We start from the raw sequence: 17,561 nt of genomic DNA, 5'->3' as shown, positions 1-17,561 counted from the left end.
CCACACGTTGCACTGAGCTCAGTGGGCTGCAGGCAGCTCCACACCACGCAGCCCCAGCAGTCCCTCAGCCCACAAAATGGCGGCTGCACACACCCCTCAGGCTGCGCTTCTCTCCCTCGGCACAACCAGAGCGCTCCACTGCACCATATATGCATGAATATGACTGCAATCTGATGTGTAACTAGCTATTAGGAGACAGGGCGATAGGCAGCAGCCTGCACTCAGAAAACCAGCGCTCTCAAAAGGAGGCACCAAACCCGACAAGACGGGGACACAGCACTGAGGAACAGCAGCACCACGCCTCGAGTCCCCCCGCTTTGCAGAGACCTGCACGAGCCCGGGCACGCTACCGGATTGGCTCTCGATTCTGCGCTGCGCGCTGATTGGTGAAGAGAACCACTCGCGCGCTCCTTCTTCCCTCCTATTGGCTCCTGCTTCCCGCCCAGCGCCTGACTCCCCGCCCGCCTCCTGCTCTCCCTCACGCAACATGGCTACGCGCGGGGGTCGTTCGCGCGGCCGCTCCCAGGCGGACCGAGCCTCCTGCGGAACGCCCGAGCGGCCGAGCGGCGCAGGCGGCACCTCCCTGCTGGCCAGCGCCACCACCTGGCCCCTGAAGCGCTACGGCCGCTTCCTGTCCCCGACGGACAGCGAGGACGGGGAGGGAGGCGGCCACTCCTGGAAGGTGACGGCGTGGAGCGTGCGCGGTGTCCGTGCTGCTGGTCTTGAGGGGTTCTGAGGGCAGCTGGGCGTAAAACAGCGACAGCAGGGGGATTGCGGGCACCTGCTGCGAGCCTGAGACACATCACCCAGTCCAACCCCTGCTAAAGCGGGTTCCCTGCAGTGTGTTACACGGGGGTCCGGGTGGGTTTTGGACACCTCTAGAGAAGGAGATCCAGCTGTGTGGGCAGCCTGTGTCACCCACTAAGAATTTTATGTTCACATGAAGCTTCCAGTCAGTGCCCGCTGCCCCTCGTCCTGCCATTGCACACCACCACAAAGCCTGGCCCCGTCCACTTGGCTGCCACCCTGTAGGTATGGCTAAGCACTGATCAGACCCCCCTCCAGCCTCCTCCGAGCTCAGCAGTCCCAGGTCTCTCACCTGTCCCTGACTGCTGGCACCCTTTTGCACTTGGGAGAGTCTTGTTCTGCACTCAAAAGGCTGCATCTTTACTTTGTGAATCTTTCTAAAGGTTTTTGAATCAAACGAGGAGACTGGTCACCTTATCCTTACCATTGTTGTTTCTGGCCATTTCTTTATTTCCCAAGGAAGAACAGTGCTGGTAAGTTGTTCAGTTTCTTGTGTATAAAGAACGTTTCCCCTTTGTTAGCATTAATAATGGCTTATTTTTCCCATCTGTTTCATGTTCTCTCCCTGTGAAACTGCCAATTTTATTGTATGTGTGGAAGGTACCACGTGGTATTCAGTCTTTTCATTTACAGTAACACTAAAAGTATTATTTCATACAGAGGAACAGCATTTCTTCTGTGTTTCTGCAAATCTAGTTTAAGACAACAGTGCTGCAGAGTTTGATAGATGCTATTACTTCTTTTTGTCCAACGTAATTCTTCAGCCTAAGAAAAACAGAGTATGCCCTTTAGAAATGGATAAAAATATAACTTCTTGGAAGGTTTGCTATGTGGTCCAGCCAGTTTCTTGCCAGTCACCTGTTAGTATTTTGGTGCTGATCAGTTGGTTTATCACGTGGCATGTTTTTGTCTGGTTGGTTTTGATGCTGGGTAGCCTAACATCTCTCTTACACTCTTGGAGGCAAAATAACAACTTCAGATTGTGTCAATTGATTCTGCTGTAGATTGTGCTTCAGTAGGGCTGTTTACTAACGGTGAAGATATCATTAAACACCTCACCTAGAAGGAATTGGTTTGATGCTGAGATTACTCCATTCCCTGCAGCAGAGAAGCCTGTCCTGGAAGGTGGTATCCACTTTGAACATCAGTATTCAGTGATGACAGCAAGTAGGAATTGGCTGATAAAAATGCTAGCAGGTTATGACAAACCAACAGAAAATGCTGCACTGCTAAATATATATATTTTTAAATAGAACATGTAAGTGGGTATGTGTAAAGTTAAACATTAGCTTTTGCTGTGCCTCTTAAGAAGTCTTATGCTTAAAGAATAAAAGCATAGAGGGAGAGTCCCATGTAGACATTCCAGATTTTAAGAATCAGTTTAAAAATTCAAGATATCCTTTACTTTTGGGTGTGTTAAGTGTGTCAAATAGGTGATGAGTGAGCTAAGAGGGAGATGTCTGGGTGCCCTTTGTGCCAGACGTGGTGTTTATATACAGTTAGGAAGGACACGTTGAATGTTTTTGGACGAGGTAAAAATGAAAGATGGAAGATATTGCAGCCTATTTTGAGTGTTGAAGTTGTGTGGAGCCAGTAGTTGGACTCACTGATTCTTATGGGTCCCTTCCAACTTGGGATATTCTAGGATATCTAGGGATACAATATCTGTAATATCTAGGGATATAATAAACAATGAATAAGAAAAGGAGTTGGAGTAATTGAATGCACAGATACTTAATGCAGAAGCAATTAAATAAGAACTGCCAAGTTCTGTGGGGAATGAGTCAGTGCAGAATGCCCCTCACCTGGGACTGGTATCATTCTAGTACCCTGCGTACTGACTAGCAGACTTGTATTGCTCTGTACCCTTGAAATAACCATTAAAAGCTAGCTGAAAGACTGCTTTAGAAACTAATGAAAGAGGGGAAAAACATGGACAAGAGCTGTAGTGCTTTGACGACTACACCTGGCATAGACAGTGTACAGAATTGGTAATGTATGCATTTAAAAACCTGACTGCGCATTCCTTTGGGTGCACATCTCCTAGTACACATAATTGAGGTCATGCTGTAGATATTCTGTGCATACAGAACTAATTGCATTGTGAATTGCATTGCTACAACTTGCCCTATGACTACTCATCTCTCTCTGCAAGAGCCCACATTGGAGTAGTCCTCCCAAAGTTTCCTCTTAAGCAAATACAACTTGCTGAAAAACCAAGCAGCTATCCAGTCAGCTATTTCTGAACACAGGTGGGCATCTACAGCACTCTGTTGGGTTTTCTGTTCACAAGTGATTTGGTCCAGCACATCTGGCTGCTTGGACTTGTTCCTTAAGCACATGCCTTCCCAGAAGGATGTCCCTTTCCTCAGTGCCATGCAAGACTGATGTGCTTTGATAAAATTCTTGTGCTTAGGACAATCCCAATCCACAGGTATCCTTTGAGGCTTTGAAGAACAGGCTGTGGAATCTGTTTGTATGATTTTTTTCTATATGATGATAGCAGTTAATATCATCAACCAGAATGATGCGCAGGTATTGTGCTGAAACGGCACAGGCAGCAATGCTGTTGGCCAGATAACAGCATTGATGTCACAGTATGTGTGGCCATTACAGAATCTCTGAACAGTTTTGTTCAAGTAGCTCACAGGGACACCAGAAATTCTGTGTCATTTCAGTATCACTCAAACTGGAACTGCAGAGGCCATTGGTGGCAAAGACCTTGTCGCGATGCCATGTCACAAGACAACTGCCATGCCGTGCAGTCTGTGTTGTTGTTGCAGAAATAAGCGGACTGTAGAAGTGGTGAATCTCACTGGTGCTATCTCCCTGTGGTCTCCAGCTCCCAGTTGCCAGAAACCTGTCACAATATTATAAACAGGCTTTGCACGACTAAATACACAGCTCTCCCTTGAATCTGTCACAGACCACATCTTCTCACTGGGGGTCCATTATAATGGACATTTTGTCACGTGGGATAATGTGAAATTCACAAGTTTTGCTCCAGAGAGAACATATCAAGTTTGACAGAGCTCTGCAACTGTGGGAAGTACACAGCTCAGGTTTTTAAGATGTGTGTTCATTTCTACTTGCTCCCATGGGCTGCTAAGTATTTCCTTTTCAAGGACGAGGTGTTCTGCAACACAAATACGCCGCCTTGCTTGCACCGAAATTCCCTCCGATGTAAATTACAGAATTGTTTGAGTTGGAAGGCACCAATAAAGGTCCAGTCCAGCCTCCTGCAATGCACAGGGACCCCCACAGCACATCAGGTGCTCAGAGCCCCCCAGCCTGACCTGGTGTTTGCAGGGGTGGGGCACCACCACCTCTCTGGGCAACCTGTGCCCTTAGTGTAAAAAAACCAACTTTCTCTTATATCCAATCTAAATCTCTCCTCTTTTATTTTGAAACCATTTCCCCTAAAGAATAGTTTCTTGCTATGTGGTAAATACATCCTTTAAAAGTTGATACTGAATCTTCTGATCCATTTTCTAATCCCTGCTTTTCAGGCCTTTTGATGTACTACAGGCTCCTGATTTTGAGGGAACTGGATAATAGTTACTGTAGCTTTACCTCTGATCCTCCGATAGGAGGCACGAGATCTGTGTGTAAGCCTTTCCAAACACTGTTGCAGAAAAGTATGTTGTCCATGATGTGAGGTGACCAAGCACGGCAGTCACAGCAGTCCCACTTTCTGCAACACCCTGGAGAAGACTGAAGGTGACCTTACTGACTTTGGGGTGCACCTCTTTGCACTTTACAGGTTCTAAGGAATGGTAGAAAAGATCTCCTCATAAGAATGGTGTTCCTTGCGTAAACAAGGCTTAATATGCTCTAGAGATGTGACATTTAGCTCAAGAACCACTGGATGTTTTACGCTGATTTGAATACCAGCAGTCTGCTGTAGTGTGCTAAAACCCAAATGAACCAGCCACCAACCTGCAACAAGCGCTGTTCTCCAGTTTTCCCTCTCCTCGGGCTGTTCTGAGGCCTTTGCTGTTGACAGATGAGCCACCTTTTTTAAGACTGCACAGCGTTTCTCAGGAGTGGATTGTTTGTCGTTGGGCAGCATTAAGCAGTCACACAACATGATTATGGGAACTGCCACCTGACACAAACAAGTGGTTCCTCGAGCACGGTGCCTCATCTCAGCCACTGCTTCTTTCAAAGGCGACCGAAGGAAGTTATTCTGGCCGTAGTTCTGTTGTCACACAGAAGTTGAAGTTATTCTGGCCGTAGTTCTGTTGTCACACAGACCATTTCCTTCTCAGCTTGAATAACTATTTTGTGTTTCTGTAAAATTTCTGTGGCTGGATTACAAAGGCATTTTCTTTTCCTGCAGCGGAAATCCAAGAATGAAAGGAATCCTTATCTAAATGCAAGAATTCATTCCATGGTAAATGTTCCCAATTTATTTATTTATTCTGATTGCAGCAGTAAATGAAACCTTGCCCAACTCCAAGAGTTTCAACATGAACCTAAGTAATAGATTAAAAAAGAATCATAGGATATCCTGAGTTGGAAGGGACCCATAAGGATCATCAAGTCCAAGCCCTGGCTCCACACAGGGCCACCCAAAAATCAGACCACATGTCTGAGACTGGTCCACGTGCTTCTTGTACTGCAGCAGCTTGGTGCTGTACCCACTGCTCATCCAGAGCCCAACTATCCCCTGGTGAAGAACCTTTTCCTGACAGCCAGCCTCACCCTCCCGCAGTGCAGCTCTGTGTTCCCTTAGGTTCTGTTGGTGGACACCAGAGAGAGGAGAGTAGGGCCACCCCTCCAACCCCCTTGTGAGGAAGCACAGCGAGGTCACCCTTCAATCCAGTTTTTATCCAACATTTATCACAAAGGTGATTAACTGAATATTTTTAAATGGGCAGTACTGTAGTACGATGTATTCTCACCTCTTCTAGTGTGAAATTGGAACATGCTAAAATTGGTGTGGTAACGGCTTCATATTATTTTGTTTTGTGCCTTCTGTTTTCTTTAGGAAAAGTCAGAGTACATCTGTTCTTCAGTGGTGTGTGTGTTTTATAAAAGCCAAAATGAACCTTTTTAGCTGCCAGCGAGTTCTCGGTGATGCTACTAAGATTGTGGGTGGATCTTTTAAAAAGTCTAGAAAAAAAATATAATTGGCTTCATGCTGAGAAGTGTTAATTTCAGACTTCGTATTTCATAGAGAAATGCTCTTTTTCATTCTGCAGTAACTGTCAGTGGTGCTTGGACTCGGTGCTGATCGGGTCCATTTATGGAAAACTTTCAGTGCATCTCCATTTGCACAAAACTGAGTTGAAAAACAGTTCAGAAATGGGAATGTGTGTTTCATTAATGGCTGAATTAAGCTGATGCATTTGGGGAAGAACACTCACGCGTTCCTGACTTTGTATCAACATATTTCCTCTTAAATGCTTGCCTTGCAGTCCTTACCGTTTTCTTAAAGCAGGAGTGTTGAGGAATCTTTTCTTAAAAAGAAGTAGCTACGTAGAGCCAGGTGACTCTGTGATCTGTCTGTAAGGTTTATAAAACAGTTACAGAATGCTCACATCTAACAACTTTAATACATACAATAGCCTTACAGAATTATTTTAATGAGTCACAACATAGTGAGGTATTCAGTGAGTTCTTTTCTGTCAGCCTTTTCACTAATGAAATCTGAAATACTGTGTTCTTGCCAGCGAGAGCCCTGCAGTGTGGGCACTGAGGCTGAGCACTTTCAGAGCAGGCAGAGGAGTGCGCACCTGGTGCTGAGCACTGCTGCGTGGTGAGGTGCTGTTGTTTTGACATGATTTCAGTACCTGAAAACGCTCCAGAACTGCTGATGAAAGCAAGTCCGTGCTGCTGGAAGAAGGGATTGTGTGCAAGTCCAGCGTTTCCAGCAGTTGCCCAAAGAAACCAAATTATTTACTTGTATGAGTAAACTCCCAAGGAATGGGAATGCTTTCAAGGCCGTTTTAAACATTCTGTAATGACACATCCAGAAATGACTACCTGTGAGCAACCAGATGGGATGAAGAGGAAGGTAAATGGAACTTCACAGCCTGGAAGATACAAATCCATCACATCTAATGTGTATTAAAGGGGGTCTTGTTCGTGATTTTCGGTGTTTCATTTGGAATTAAATTGCACAACATGCTTACAGGACCTGTTTCTGCAGTGTTGCCTAACAGATGGCGTATCTTAGGGTAGGAAAATCTCATTCCTGCACCCTGTAGGTAATGGAATTTTAACAGGAATACCTCCACAGCCTCTCCAGCAGTTTCTGGCCGTGCTCTGAGGACACATCGTGTTCGCTGTACGCTGCACAGTTGTATACTTTATTTCCTGTCCTTCCTTCAAATCACACATCATGAACGTTTTACTTCAGTGTTTTATTGGATGCAATTAATTCCAGTGCTAGAATCCTTAGTACCCTACAAGTTAAACAAATTGAAACTGTGACGAGGGCTTATTTAATAGGATAAAATGAATCAGAGTAATTGATTTGCGACCTGATCTTTGGAACTGTAAGTCAAGCATCCTTAGAGCCCTCCTGGTCTGCTCCTGACTTCCAGTAACTGAGCAGTTCCTAGGGTGCAGTAGATTCTAACCTCATGAATTAGGCAAGTGTTCAGCAGCCATTCTGATGTTCTTTGGATGTTTTCTCTTTGGAGCGCCTGAAACTGAATCCCAAACTTAAATTTTAGTTTGTTTCAATGTGTCCTGTTGACATGTTCAGTTTGGATAAGCTGAATGTCTCTGTACATTAGTTTCTCCATTTACATCTGCTGTATTGACACATTCCTGTTGTACAGTGATGACTAGCAGCAATAATTAGTTGTAAGGGGTTCTGATCTGTACTATTCTTTTGCCCTTCATTCTACTAAACTGAACTACAGCAGCGATACATAGTGATGAAATAATTAGAGTTTAAGATAAAGTACTGATTTAACAAAGTTTATATTTTGTATCAGGGCTTAAAGAAGAAATTTCTTGATTTGACTTACTGATGGGATGCCTTCAGGAGCCTCAGCCAGCTCATCTCGTGAGCAAACTGTTCACCTCTCTGGGTCAGCTGTCATTGTTTAAAATTGTAGCTTAAAAAAACCATATTTTTTCAAGTTCTAACTTAAAAACATATCCAGACTTGTCCTGAATCAGGGGTTTAAGTTTTGTTGTTTGCTCCTTCGGGGGGCTACAGTAGGTGTGTGTCTGTGGGAGCTCTATAGAAAGCGAATGCCTGGCAGTGGGAGCTCCTGCACCCAGCGCCTTGGCAAAGGACAGTTGTCACCGAGTGCCCCGTGCACGGCTGTCTCAGGTGTGTCCTGCAGTTGGTATTTGCTTTGGCTTTCCTGCTCTGTAAAGAAAACCCTCTGATCAGCTCTCCAGAATCAGAGCTTAACACCAGCATTTAAAATCAGGCTTCTAAGGGACTGGGGATGAAGAAATTGCATGCAGAGAGATAACAGAGCTTAACATCCTTTTATTCCTCCTTAGCTTGCAGTCTGTCTGCCGTGACTTTTTGGCCTTTTCTCCTTTCCAATTCCTGTTCTATATTCTGAAGATGTGGCTGAGCCAGCTGATGCTTACACCAACTAAGACCTGTGTTACACACAGCCTGCGAAGCACATGGCTTCTGCTATGCATGGAGCTCCCCAGAGATGCTGTGGCAGTATTTCGATTGCTGAGACAGATACAGAAGGAAGGAAGGAAGGCATCTTCAGATTCTGTGATTCTCCTTCTGCATGTGTTCGTCTTAACATAATAATGAGGGTTTGAATTGAATTACTTTCAGAGATTAATTTTCACACCTACTGGCCTTAGGATGGAATTCAAGATTTATTTCATAGTCATTAATGAAAAAAATAAAGAATAAGCAGTTTTCTGTGTTAGCTGCGTTCATATGTTGCTTAGCACTTTCTAGATGACAGAATAATGGAAGATTTGTAACAATAAGCAATACCTTGCACCACAGAACAAGGGCCTCATTATCCAGCCACTTTTTGAATGCTGGAATGTAAAACCAGAACAAAAGTCGTTCCCAACTAATGACAGAACTATGTGGCTGTCAATCTGGAATAGCATTATTGGCTTCTCTGCCTCTTGGGTGATGTGGTCACGTCTTGTCCTGTTCCTAAAATACATGGGAAGCGTCTTGCTTTGTTTTCTGCTGTCATTTATTTTTTCTCAGGGTCCTCCCTCGGAAGGACTTTTGTCACAGATGTATGAAATTGTTTCCCTTGAATGCAGTGTTCGTACAAAGCGTGACCCTGGAGAATGGCATTAAGGAGGATGTGCACGATTGAAAACTAATCATCAAACTTAGGAAATTACTGCCACTTGCATCTTCAGACTGCAAACTGAGGTCTTTTGTTCCTGCCCAATTTTACGTCGCCTTTCTGTCTCGGTTCCCAATTAATCTCCTACTGCCATCTGTCTTTGCTCGCGCCCAGTGCTGCTCAGCCGTGCTCTGCTCTGAATGCAAAGCAGGTATTGGTGTGGCCTGCCTGAGGGAAACGTGACCACAGCTGCTTGGATCTGTGTGTGCACAGCAGCACGGGGATGGCATCACAGAGCTGCTGGTACTGTTCGTTTCTCTGTGCACATGGCGAGAGCAGATTTAAAGCTGATCCAGTTACCGATGTGAGGGATTTAATGGTGGAGTCCAATCTGAGTAGTTCTGTGAAACTGAGTTTCTCCAAAACATCCCCTCTCCTTTTGCACCAAACCAGCTCTGTTGTACTGCTCAAGTCACGCACCAAATTTTCCTATTTGCTTTCACTATTTTTAGGTTTTGTTCTGCTTTGCAATATACAGTCATCCAGATGTACAAGAGGAAAGGAAGCTCTTTCTGTTTTGTTCTTCATTTAGTTAATTAAACTTGAAGAAAATTCAATTTCGGTTAATTAAATTTGGGGTTTGGAGTTGAATAATTAGGTGCACAAAAATAATGCTAACTGCTATTTATTTCTCCGGCTTGCTTTACCTCAGAAACAGGTATATAAACAAAAGACAACCTGGGAAACATCAGTGTAACTGGTAGGAAAGTTAAACATTAGCTGCCTTTTATGATCTCTGTGAAAATGGTGATTATTTTAAGGAGATTTGTTCTACCTACGTCTTACAGAGAAAGGAAGAATGCTATAAAAATAGGCTTACTGTGAGAACAGCCACGTGTAAACAAACAGATCGTGTGCAGCTCGAGCGGTAAGCGGCTGAAATGGATGGAGTAAGCAGGAGGGGCCACGAGTTGAAGAAAATGGCCTAGTGAAAGGCTGGTGCCAGAACTGCTTCTCCAGCAGCCCTGGCTGTGGGTAGGAAGCAGTCCTGCTCCAACTCACATTATTTCCTGGGTGGTTTGGTTGCCCAGGACTCAGCCCGGCTGCTTAACCAGAGTGCGCAGCTCTGAATGGACCCGCGTGTTCTGAGAAGGTACGGATATTCCTCTGAGTATGAAACACACTCAGCAGCCCGAAAGGGGGGAAAAAAGTTCCTTGTGCTGCTGAGCAGTCCGTCACATTTGAAGAGATGGTCAGAACTGGGGTATATAAATACCAAGTTATCCAGGCTGCTGCTTGTTTACCTGGATTCCAACTGGAGAAATGCCTGCCTGGCCCTCGGTGAAATGCACGAGGTCCCATTAGTCGGGATTGCCTGCCCTCTGCTGCCTTCTCCAGCAACTTCACAGGCTTTGGGAGGAGAGGTGGAAGTTCTGCTCTGGCTGGCTTATTGTGCATCTCAAGGTCACTTTCATAACACACATACTAAATATATATGGAAATTAGAATGTGCTCTGACAGTTGTTACTGGAGCTACCAATTCCAATTTAATTCAGCGTGGTAAAAATTACTTATTGGCAGTTGTTTGGTGGATACAAAAATGCCTGTACTGAGACAACAGTCATCTTCGTTAGGGTTTAAATTATATCACATCATTTGAGCGTGTAGTTTGGAGTACTGTAAGTTTGCTGTGCAAGTAGTTTGTGCTCTGCTTTGTTTCAGGAGGGCTTCTCATTAATTGACTCCCAGAAGTGGCTGAGGATAGCAAGACGAGCAGACTGCCTGCTGCTCCATGCTCAGTCAAAGGTAAGGAGTTACAATGCAGTATTTCTAATTGCTATCAGTTCTGGCTGGCTGATGTTTTTTAATACTGGATAAATTAAACCAGAAACTTTAAGGTCACATAAATTGTGTATATAAATTAAGGGTGCTGGTATTTTTTTCTTTGCTCTTATTTGTTGTTTTACTTTAGGTATGAAACAAACCTGGATTGAATCGAGTTTGTGTCTTTTGTATCTGCTGCTCCTTGAGGCTTTCAGCCTCCTCAGAGTTAGCTGCTAAGACAGCTAGGCCAATATTTCTTTGGGATTCCATTTGCCAGCCTGAACATCAAAGCCTGAAGCAGCTGATGGTGGGAAAGCTGTGCTGCTAACAGTTAAAAAGATAAAAGCAATCTTTGCACATACAGAATCCTGCTGCCTGTCAGCCACGTGTCTCTGTGGCACATGAATATACCCAAACAAGTGATTGAGCCTTCTTCTGGCTACAGATAGTAGTGCCAGTCTGGTCACTCACACAGCTGGTGTGGAAGCGATTGGAAGGGACCTGCATTACTCTGTCTCCTTCATGAAAAGGGATTGGTCAGACTTGAAGTTGATAACAAGTGTCACGTCATTACTTGTGTATAAATCTGTTTTCCTGGTTGTAGAGCCTTTCCAGGAGCTCTTTCAGAAACCAAACCTGTCTCATAGTGAGAATACCTCATTCTTTCTCCCGATACGTTCTGCTCTTTGTTGTTTCAGCCTAAACAGCTGCTTCCAATTTAACTCTCTTTACTTGATGAGGGAATTCACCTTTAGGTTAGGAAAGGAAGTTTTGGAAAGAACCACACATTCAGTGGCTGCTAGAGACCACCATGAACTCTAGGAACCACTCACAGATTAAGGCATGAAAACATCCCAAGTGCTCTAAGTTGTTCTGGCTTTTCCCGACAGGAACTCTTGCAGGAGGCGTGCAGTAGGTTATTGTAATTGCACACAGCAATATCCAGGATAGGTGAGAACTGTAGAAAGTCCTCTTCTCTTTGGATCTTTTACCTGGTATCTTCTCTGACAGATGCACAGCTGTTCTTTGTCATAGGAAATTACAAACCAAACAGTATTGTTTTGCAGAGAAGGATGCCTTGCTAACTTCAAGCTAAATGCAGGTGTGAGGAATGACAACACTGTGCAAATACAGGGACTCTCCCTGTTTCAGAATGAGCCCAGACAAGCGGTGGCACTAGGAAATGCAAAAATAGGTATCTTCAGCTGTTTTAAATTCATGGGTTATGTTTGCCTGTACCCAAAACACCTTTGCTGTCTGATTTTTGTCGGATTATTGTTATGAAATGTAGAGCATCACAGAAGACTGTTGAGCTGTGGCAGAGTAATTAGCTCTGGTGAATCAGAACGATGACCAATTTCCTTCACAGCTAACAGAATCACCTCCTCAGCCAGCATTAAGGGACTCCGCTGCATCTCACAAGAAACAAAGCCAACAACGCTGTGATTGTGAGGCTTTAACAAAGCTCCAAGGGAAAGCTTTCAGGAAACGAGGAATATTAACGCTGTCTTAAATGAATGCGCTGCGTCTGAATGTTCACTTACCATAAATTCTCATGACTTAAAGTGGACTTAATGGTATTGCAGTGGTCCTGTCATGCAGTTTCTCACGTTTGTATCCTAAATTAGAGCTGAAACAAACCCATAAATGGGTTTTCAGTGCACATAGGTTCTGTGCTATTGTTCAAAAACATGTTAAAAAAAACAAATACAGGAGGGCTGCCACACCGTGCAGAGGATTGTCTCAGCCCTGGAAGACCTAAATAAGGACAAAAAATGTACAAGAGGAAGCAGAAGGCACTGAAACAGTGAAAGCAAACTGTTTTTGAACACCACCTCCTCTATTTGAGGGCACAAAACAACTGTGGGGCATGTGCCGCTAAATATTGCATTATTATTTCTGTCTCATCTTGTGCTCCTCTATTTCAGTGCGAATTCATTTTAGCGCTTTCCATTATTTTCTGTACATGCTTTCTTTGCTGCACGTTACAGCTTTGCAGTTGCAGAGTATTCCATCTCCAAAAAAAACCTGCAGAGGGTAATTGCTGGGATTTTATGCACTCCAGAAGAAACTGAACGTTAACACATTGGCTTTTCAAAGTCATTGATGCTGTGTTCTCAGTGAAACCCGCGTGCTTCTTACCAAACACTTTTCTAGTAGGGCTCTTACCTGGCCAACTGCGCTTCTAAGCTCTACTCTGAGAAATTTAACATACAGACCTTCAAGGTATGCAAAGAAATTACCTGTCATGGATCAGCACTGAAGCTCAGACGTACTGCTGGGAACCTCGTTCTGTGGAACACACACATATTCACATACATACTTACGTTATGAAATCGTACCCATCAGATGCAGCATGCATGGAAATGAAGGAAAAAAAAACGTAAAGTTCAGAGTCTTCTGCTTATAACCAGGGGGCTGTAGAGGCAACTGACAAAGGCCTTGTTTTAAAGTCTCCAAAAATAATTCAAATTAAGATGCAAGCTGCCATTTTCTCACGTTAATGAGAACTGACCTTCCTGGCATATATCCACAGCTCAGTTCTCAGTTACGTTTTCTTGACTCAGATGACTCCTTCATTAATGAAATGTAACTTGAAATCTGAGGAAAGCTGAAGGCTCACATAAGCTGTCTTAAGTCCAGAGAAAGCCCACCCTTTTCCTGCTACCTTAGCTGTGTTTTATATTTGCAATTTCAAGATCAAACTAGGTCCTAGAAATACAACCAGCAAACAAGAGCATTCAGTATCTATCAGCCTTACATCAGCTGAAAGTGATTCGCACTGTTACTGTGCCTGACAGGCTGTGCATGTATTTAAAAAAATACTACTGTTCAGCATGACAGCTTACACTGGGGATCAGTGTTGCTCAGCTGCTTTGTTTGTACTGCTTGATGCAATTCTCCACTTTACTAAACAGGAAGACTGCATCTGTGTACGTCTGCCATCTTGTGTGAAGGACAGCTGCACCGAGCCACTCTTGAATGTCTGTCAGCATCACTGCCACAGCAGCAGGCTAAGGCTGCTCCTCAGCACAAGAGTTTACAAGGGCTGATTTCAGAGTGAGGTTACAGAGGAACCTTCCATTTGCGCAGTGCTTCTGCTGAAGCATTTCAGTGTCTCTCACTCCTTATCTGCATTAACTTGGTTCAAAGAACAGCACTCAGCTGGAAAGCTACACTGAATTTGTTCATTTAGCTGTGCAGGGGCTTGCTGGGTGGGTAAGGCTGGGTCTGAGGTAGACAGAGACATAAACCTAAACAATACTGTTCCCAGAACTCTTTGCTTATACCAGATGCGCTTGCTTTAGAGTCATGTCATTTTCTGTCACCAGTAACTGGTCAGTGCTGGTGCACCCTTACAGGATATTATTTCCAGCAACAATAAGAACTTCAATCTCGCTGCAGTCACAGTACAAACAGTGGCAATGCACATTCACTTGGACAGACCTTTAATTAGGTGACAGGTGACCCTGTTTGCTTGCCCTTTTCTCTTATTTATTTTTGCTGGACTTCAGACTGGGGATTATATTCTCATTCAGCTGCTGAGATAATAAAAATACAGCAGGGAAAACTTGTTTTTGTCTTTAAGATGGAGCAGCGCTCCAAGAATTAATCAGCTTCTATCTAACTATATCTAATAGAGGCTTAATTAAATCAAAACATGTTGAGTGGATGGCTGAGCAGTCAAATTAATTTCTCCCTGATTTTTCAGCAGAACGAATGCCGCATGTTTCGAGTTCAGTTTGGTGGAGATTCAGAAGAGCAGATGCTGGAACACTGCTGCAGCTGCGTTCAGAAACTCGCAGAGTTTGTGCCGGTTCACGAAGCTGATGAACTAAGCCAGAACCTCTGTTACAGTCGCAGCCAAGTGGAGGATACTGAACAAAGTACATCAGTGCTACGTGCAGTAAGTAGAGCCGTTCTGGGAGGCAGCGGCAGAAGCTGGCTATCATATTCCTGCTTTCTTAACCTGCCTGAAAAGGGTTAACAGAACAACGCTTAAAAATTGCTTCTAGCTCCTCAAGTTGGGAACCACCTTGCAGCTTCTCAGCTGAATTGTACTGCTTATGAGAAATTTAAGTAACCATGACTTAAGTTCCCCTTTTTGTGTTTACCCACTCCTTCTCTGCAGTTTTATTAACTGTAAATATGGTCATCGTATCCATTTTAGCTACCCTGACACACTTAGAAGTGATTTCAGGGTAGGAAAAGAACGTTTGCCCTCCCCACGGCAAAGAATTAAGGTGACTGAAGGAGGCAGATAGTGCTGCTGGGGATGACTTATTCTTAAATATACACTCCTGGGTTTCAGAGGATCTCATTCACCAGCTCTGAAAAGCACTGCTGTAGCAAACTTAGCCAGAAAACCTCTCGGGTGTGTGATAATATATCAAGAACAGCAATGGGAACAACAAAGTTTTCAGCTACACCATTTTTGATTAGTCCTATATTGCTGGACAGTGAAAACAATATTTGATAGAGAAAATTGGAGGTGTTGAACATATTGCTGATTTGTCTGTGCTTTGGATTTTAACTCATCAGGAAATGAGTGAAATAACAGAAGCTAAATGAAATATTTAATGGCAGAACAGAGTTGAACACCAGCGGTCATCTAACAGCATCACTCAGAAGTGACTGAAAACCTCACTCCAAAACTGAACTGCCACCCTGAACCATCTTTTCAGCAATGTAACCCATGGGAAGTTAAAGAGCATGCTCCTGGGGAGCATTCATGCTATTTCTTTGAAGTTACTTCCAGCAAGTAGTTTAAGCTACCTTGGTTTAGCTGTGACAGTTTAACTGCAGGCCCATTACTCCTTGTCTTTCATTTTTAAAGAATTTAACAGATGCGCTTTCAGGTTCCATAGAAGAAATGCCTTTTTACTGCTCAAGGTAGCTGAGCACACTCTTCCTTTTATATCTCCAAATGGAACCACTTCCCTTCCTGCACATGCTCACACCCTTCTTGGTAACAAGCAGTTTTCTGCATTTGATGTTTTCTAGCCAGATGAGCCTCTGCCAGATTCCTGCACAAACTTTGGAGAAAGAAGATCTACAATGCAGCTGGCACAGGTAAAAAGGAGAAAAAAATATATCATTTAGATCATGTACGTGAAACTCAGGTGCAGAGAAAGCTGTCTCATGCTGTAAACATCTGCTCAGAGTCTTCATTACACATCAGGATGCTATCAGGGCTACTATCTATAGCAACAAAACTGAAAACTGCCATTCTTCAGTCCCTGTGTAAGGTGGGTGCATCATCCCTGCTTCTGAGCACAGCTTTCTGCTAGTGAGGCTTTCATTTGCCACATGCTGTAATCCTTCTCTCCCTTGAGTTACTGGCAAATTCCCTTTCACCAAGGCTCTGATACGGTTTTACACATCATCTACTACTTGCCCTCACACTCTTTTATTCAGCTTACTGCAGCTGTGCTGTGAGCTGGGATTTCCCACAAATTACCAAGCTTGTTCAGGGTTTCTTCCCCCAGTTCAGCTTTGGAGACATAACCCATCCTGCTGCTGCTCCGCAACACTCTGGAGCTGCATTTCTTCATTCCTACCACCCCCAGAAGGTAGCAGGGAGCTCTGGTCTCAGGTATTCTCTCCAGCACTGTTTTTTTTAAAAACATTTTTAAAAACAACACCAGGATAACAGCAAGACTTCTGTGTGAACCACTGCCATTACTAAGAATAGGAGGGTCTTTTCCAGTGCACACAGATACAGCTGTACTCCACGTGTCAGTATGCATAGACTGCCTGCCCTCGCACTGTTCCATGTTCAAGCAGTAGGAGCTGGAGGAGTTAACAGCACTCCTGAGCTGCCCGAAGGAGGTGGCATGCTTCAGCCCCACTGCTGTGTCAGAGCTTCCTAAGAGGCCACACTGGGCATCTGAAGCACGTCAACCCGAAGGCAGATCCCTCCATAACACGGTGACCACTCACCTTCGCCTCCAGCTGCCCCTCTGCGTGCCTCACAGCAGTGCACGCCCTTTGCACAGGATCCTGTTCTCTCGCACAGAACGCAGTCGCTGCATCACGTTATCCAGGAAACTGACATTTCTGAGGTAACTCCTGCACAGGCAGCTCTGCTGGAATTGAAGTTCGATAGGAGAGAGGCGTTCCGTACATGAGCCATACAGGACTGAAAGCATTCAAACGGTGTAATAACAAGGCAGATGCATCTTTATTAAATGCCGAAGGAAAAACTTGACGTAGCTGCATCATTACAAAACCCACGTGGCGCTACCTTGTGTGTACGAGATCAGTGCAACAGCGCTGTCGTTCCTTTGCAGTCTGTGCTGAACCAGAAGTCTGAGCTGCCCCTGCTGTACCGGCATTCAGCGTGGAATGCGCAAGAGCTGGGACCCTTCATCCGCTTATGCCTGATGGACCAACACTTCCCAGCGTTTGTGGAGGACGTGGAGAAGGAACTGAAAAGACTGACGGAAGGCTGAGCCACGTGTGACGCGTCACCGCTGGAACGCCCGCTCCGAGGTACACAGCTCCAATGCCATTAAATATTTGGAAGTCTCACACATTTTTGTCAGTGTTTTATTTTTAAAAACAGGTGAATCCACTTTTTTTTTTTTTATACATCATTGCACTTCAACAAATACACAGAACACAAGTTCATGCATCTACAGTTACGCACATCATGAGAACCCTGTTAGG

General features: G+C 44.4%; 1 protein-coding gene across 1 annotated transcript; it reads left to right on the top strand.

Annotated features, from left to right (window-relative positions):
* Positions 1–487: 487 nt before the first annotated feature.
* Positions 488–17,344, top strand: REC114 (REC114 meiotic recombination protein; the record flags this gene model as incomplete). The annotated part of the gene is made up of 6 exons (XM_079541072.1): positions 488–682; positions 1,191–1,280; positions 10,788–10,871; positions 14,602–14,796; positions 15,894–15,962; positions 17,183–17,344. The coding sequence occupies 6 exons, from the start codon at positions 488–490 to the stop codon at positions 17,342–17,344; spliced, it is 795 nt and encodes a 264-aa protein (XP_079397198.1).
* Positions 17,345–17,561: the final 217 nt, after the last annotated feature.

The sequence above is a fragment of the Tetrao urogallus genome (assembly GCF_951394365.1).
Source record: "Tetrao urogallus genome assembly, chromosome: 11".
NCBI classification, from domain to species: domain Eukaryota; kingdom Metazoa; phylum Chordata; class Aves; order Galliformes; family Phasianidae; genus Tetrao; species Tetrao urogallus.
The sequence above is the reverse complement of the archived record's forward strand: the minus strand, read 5'-3'. Positions and strand labels throughout refer to the sequence as shown.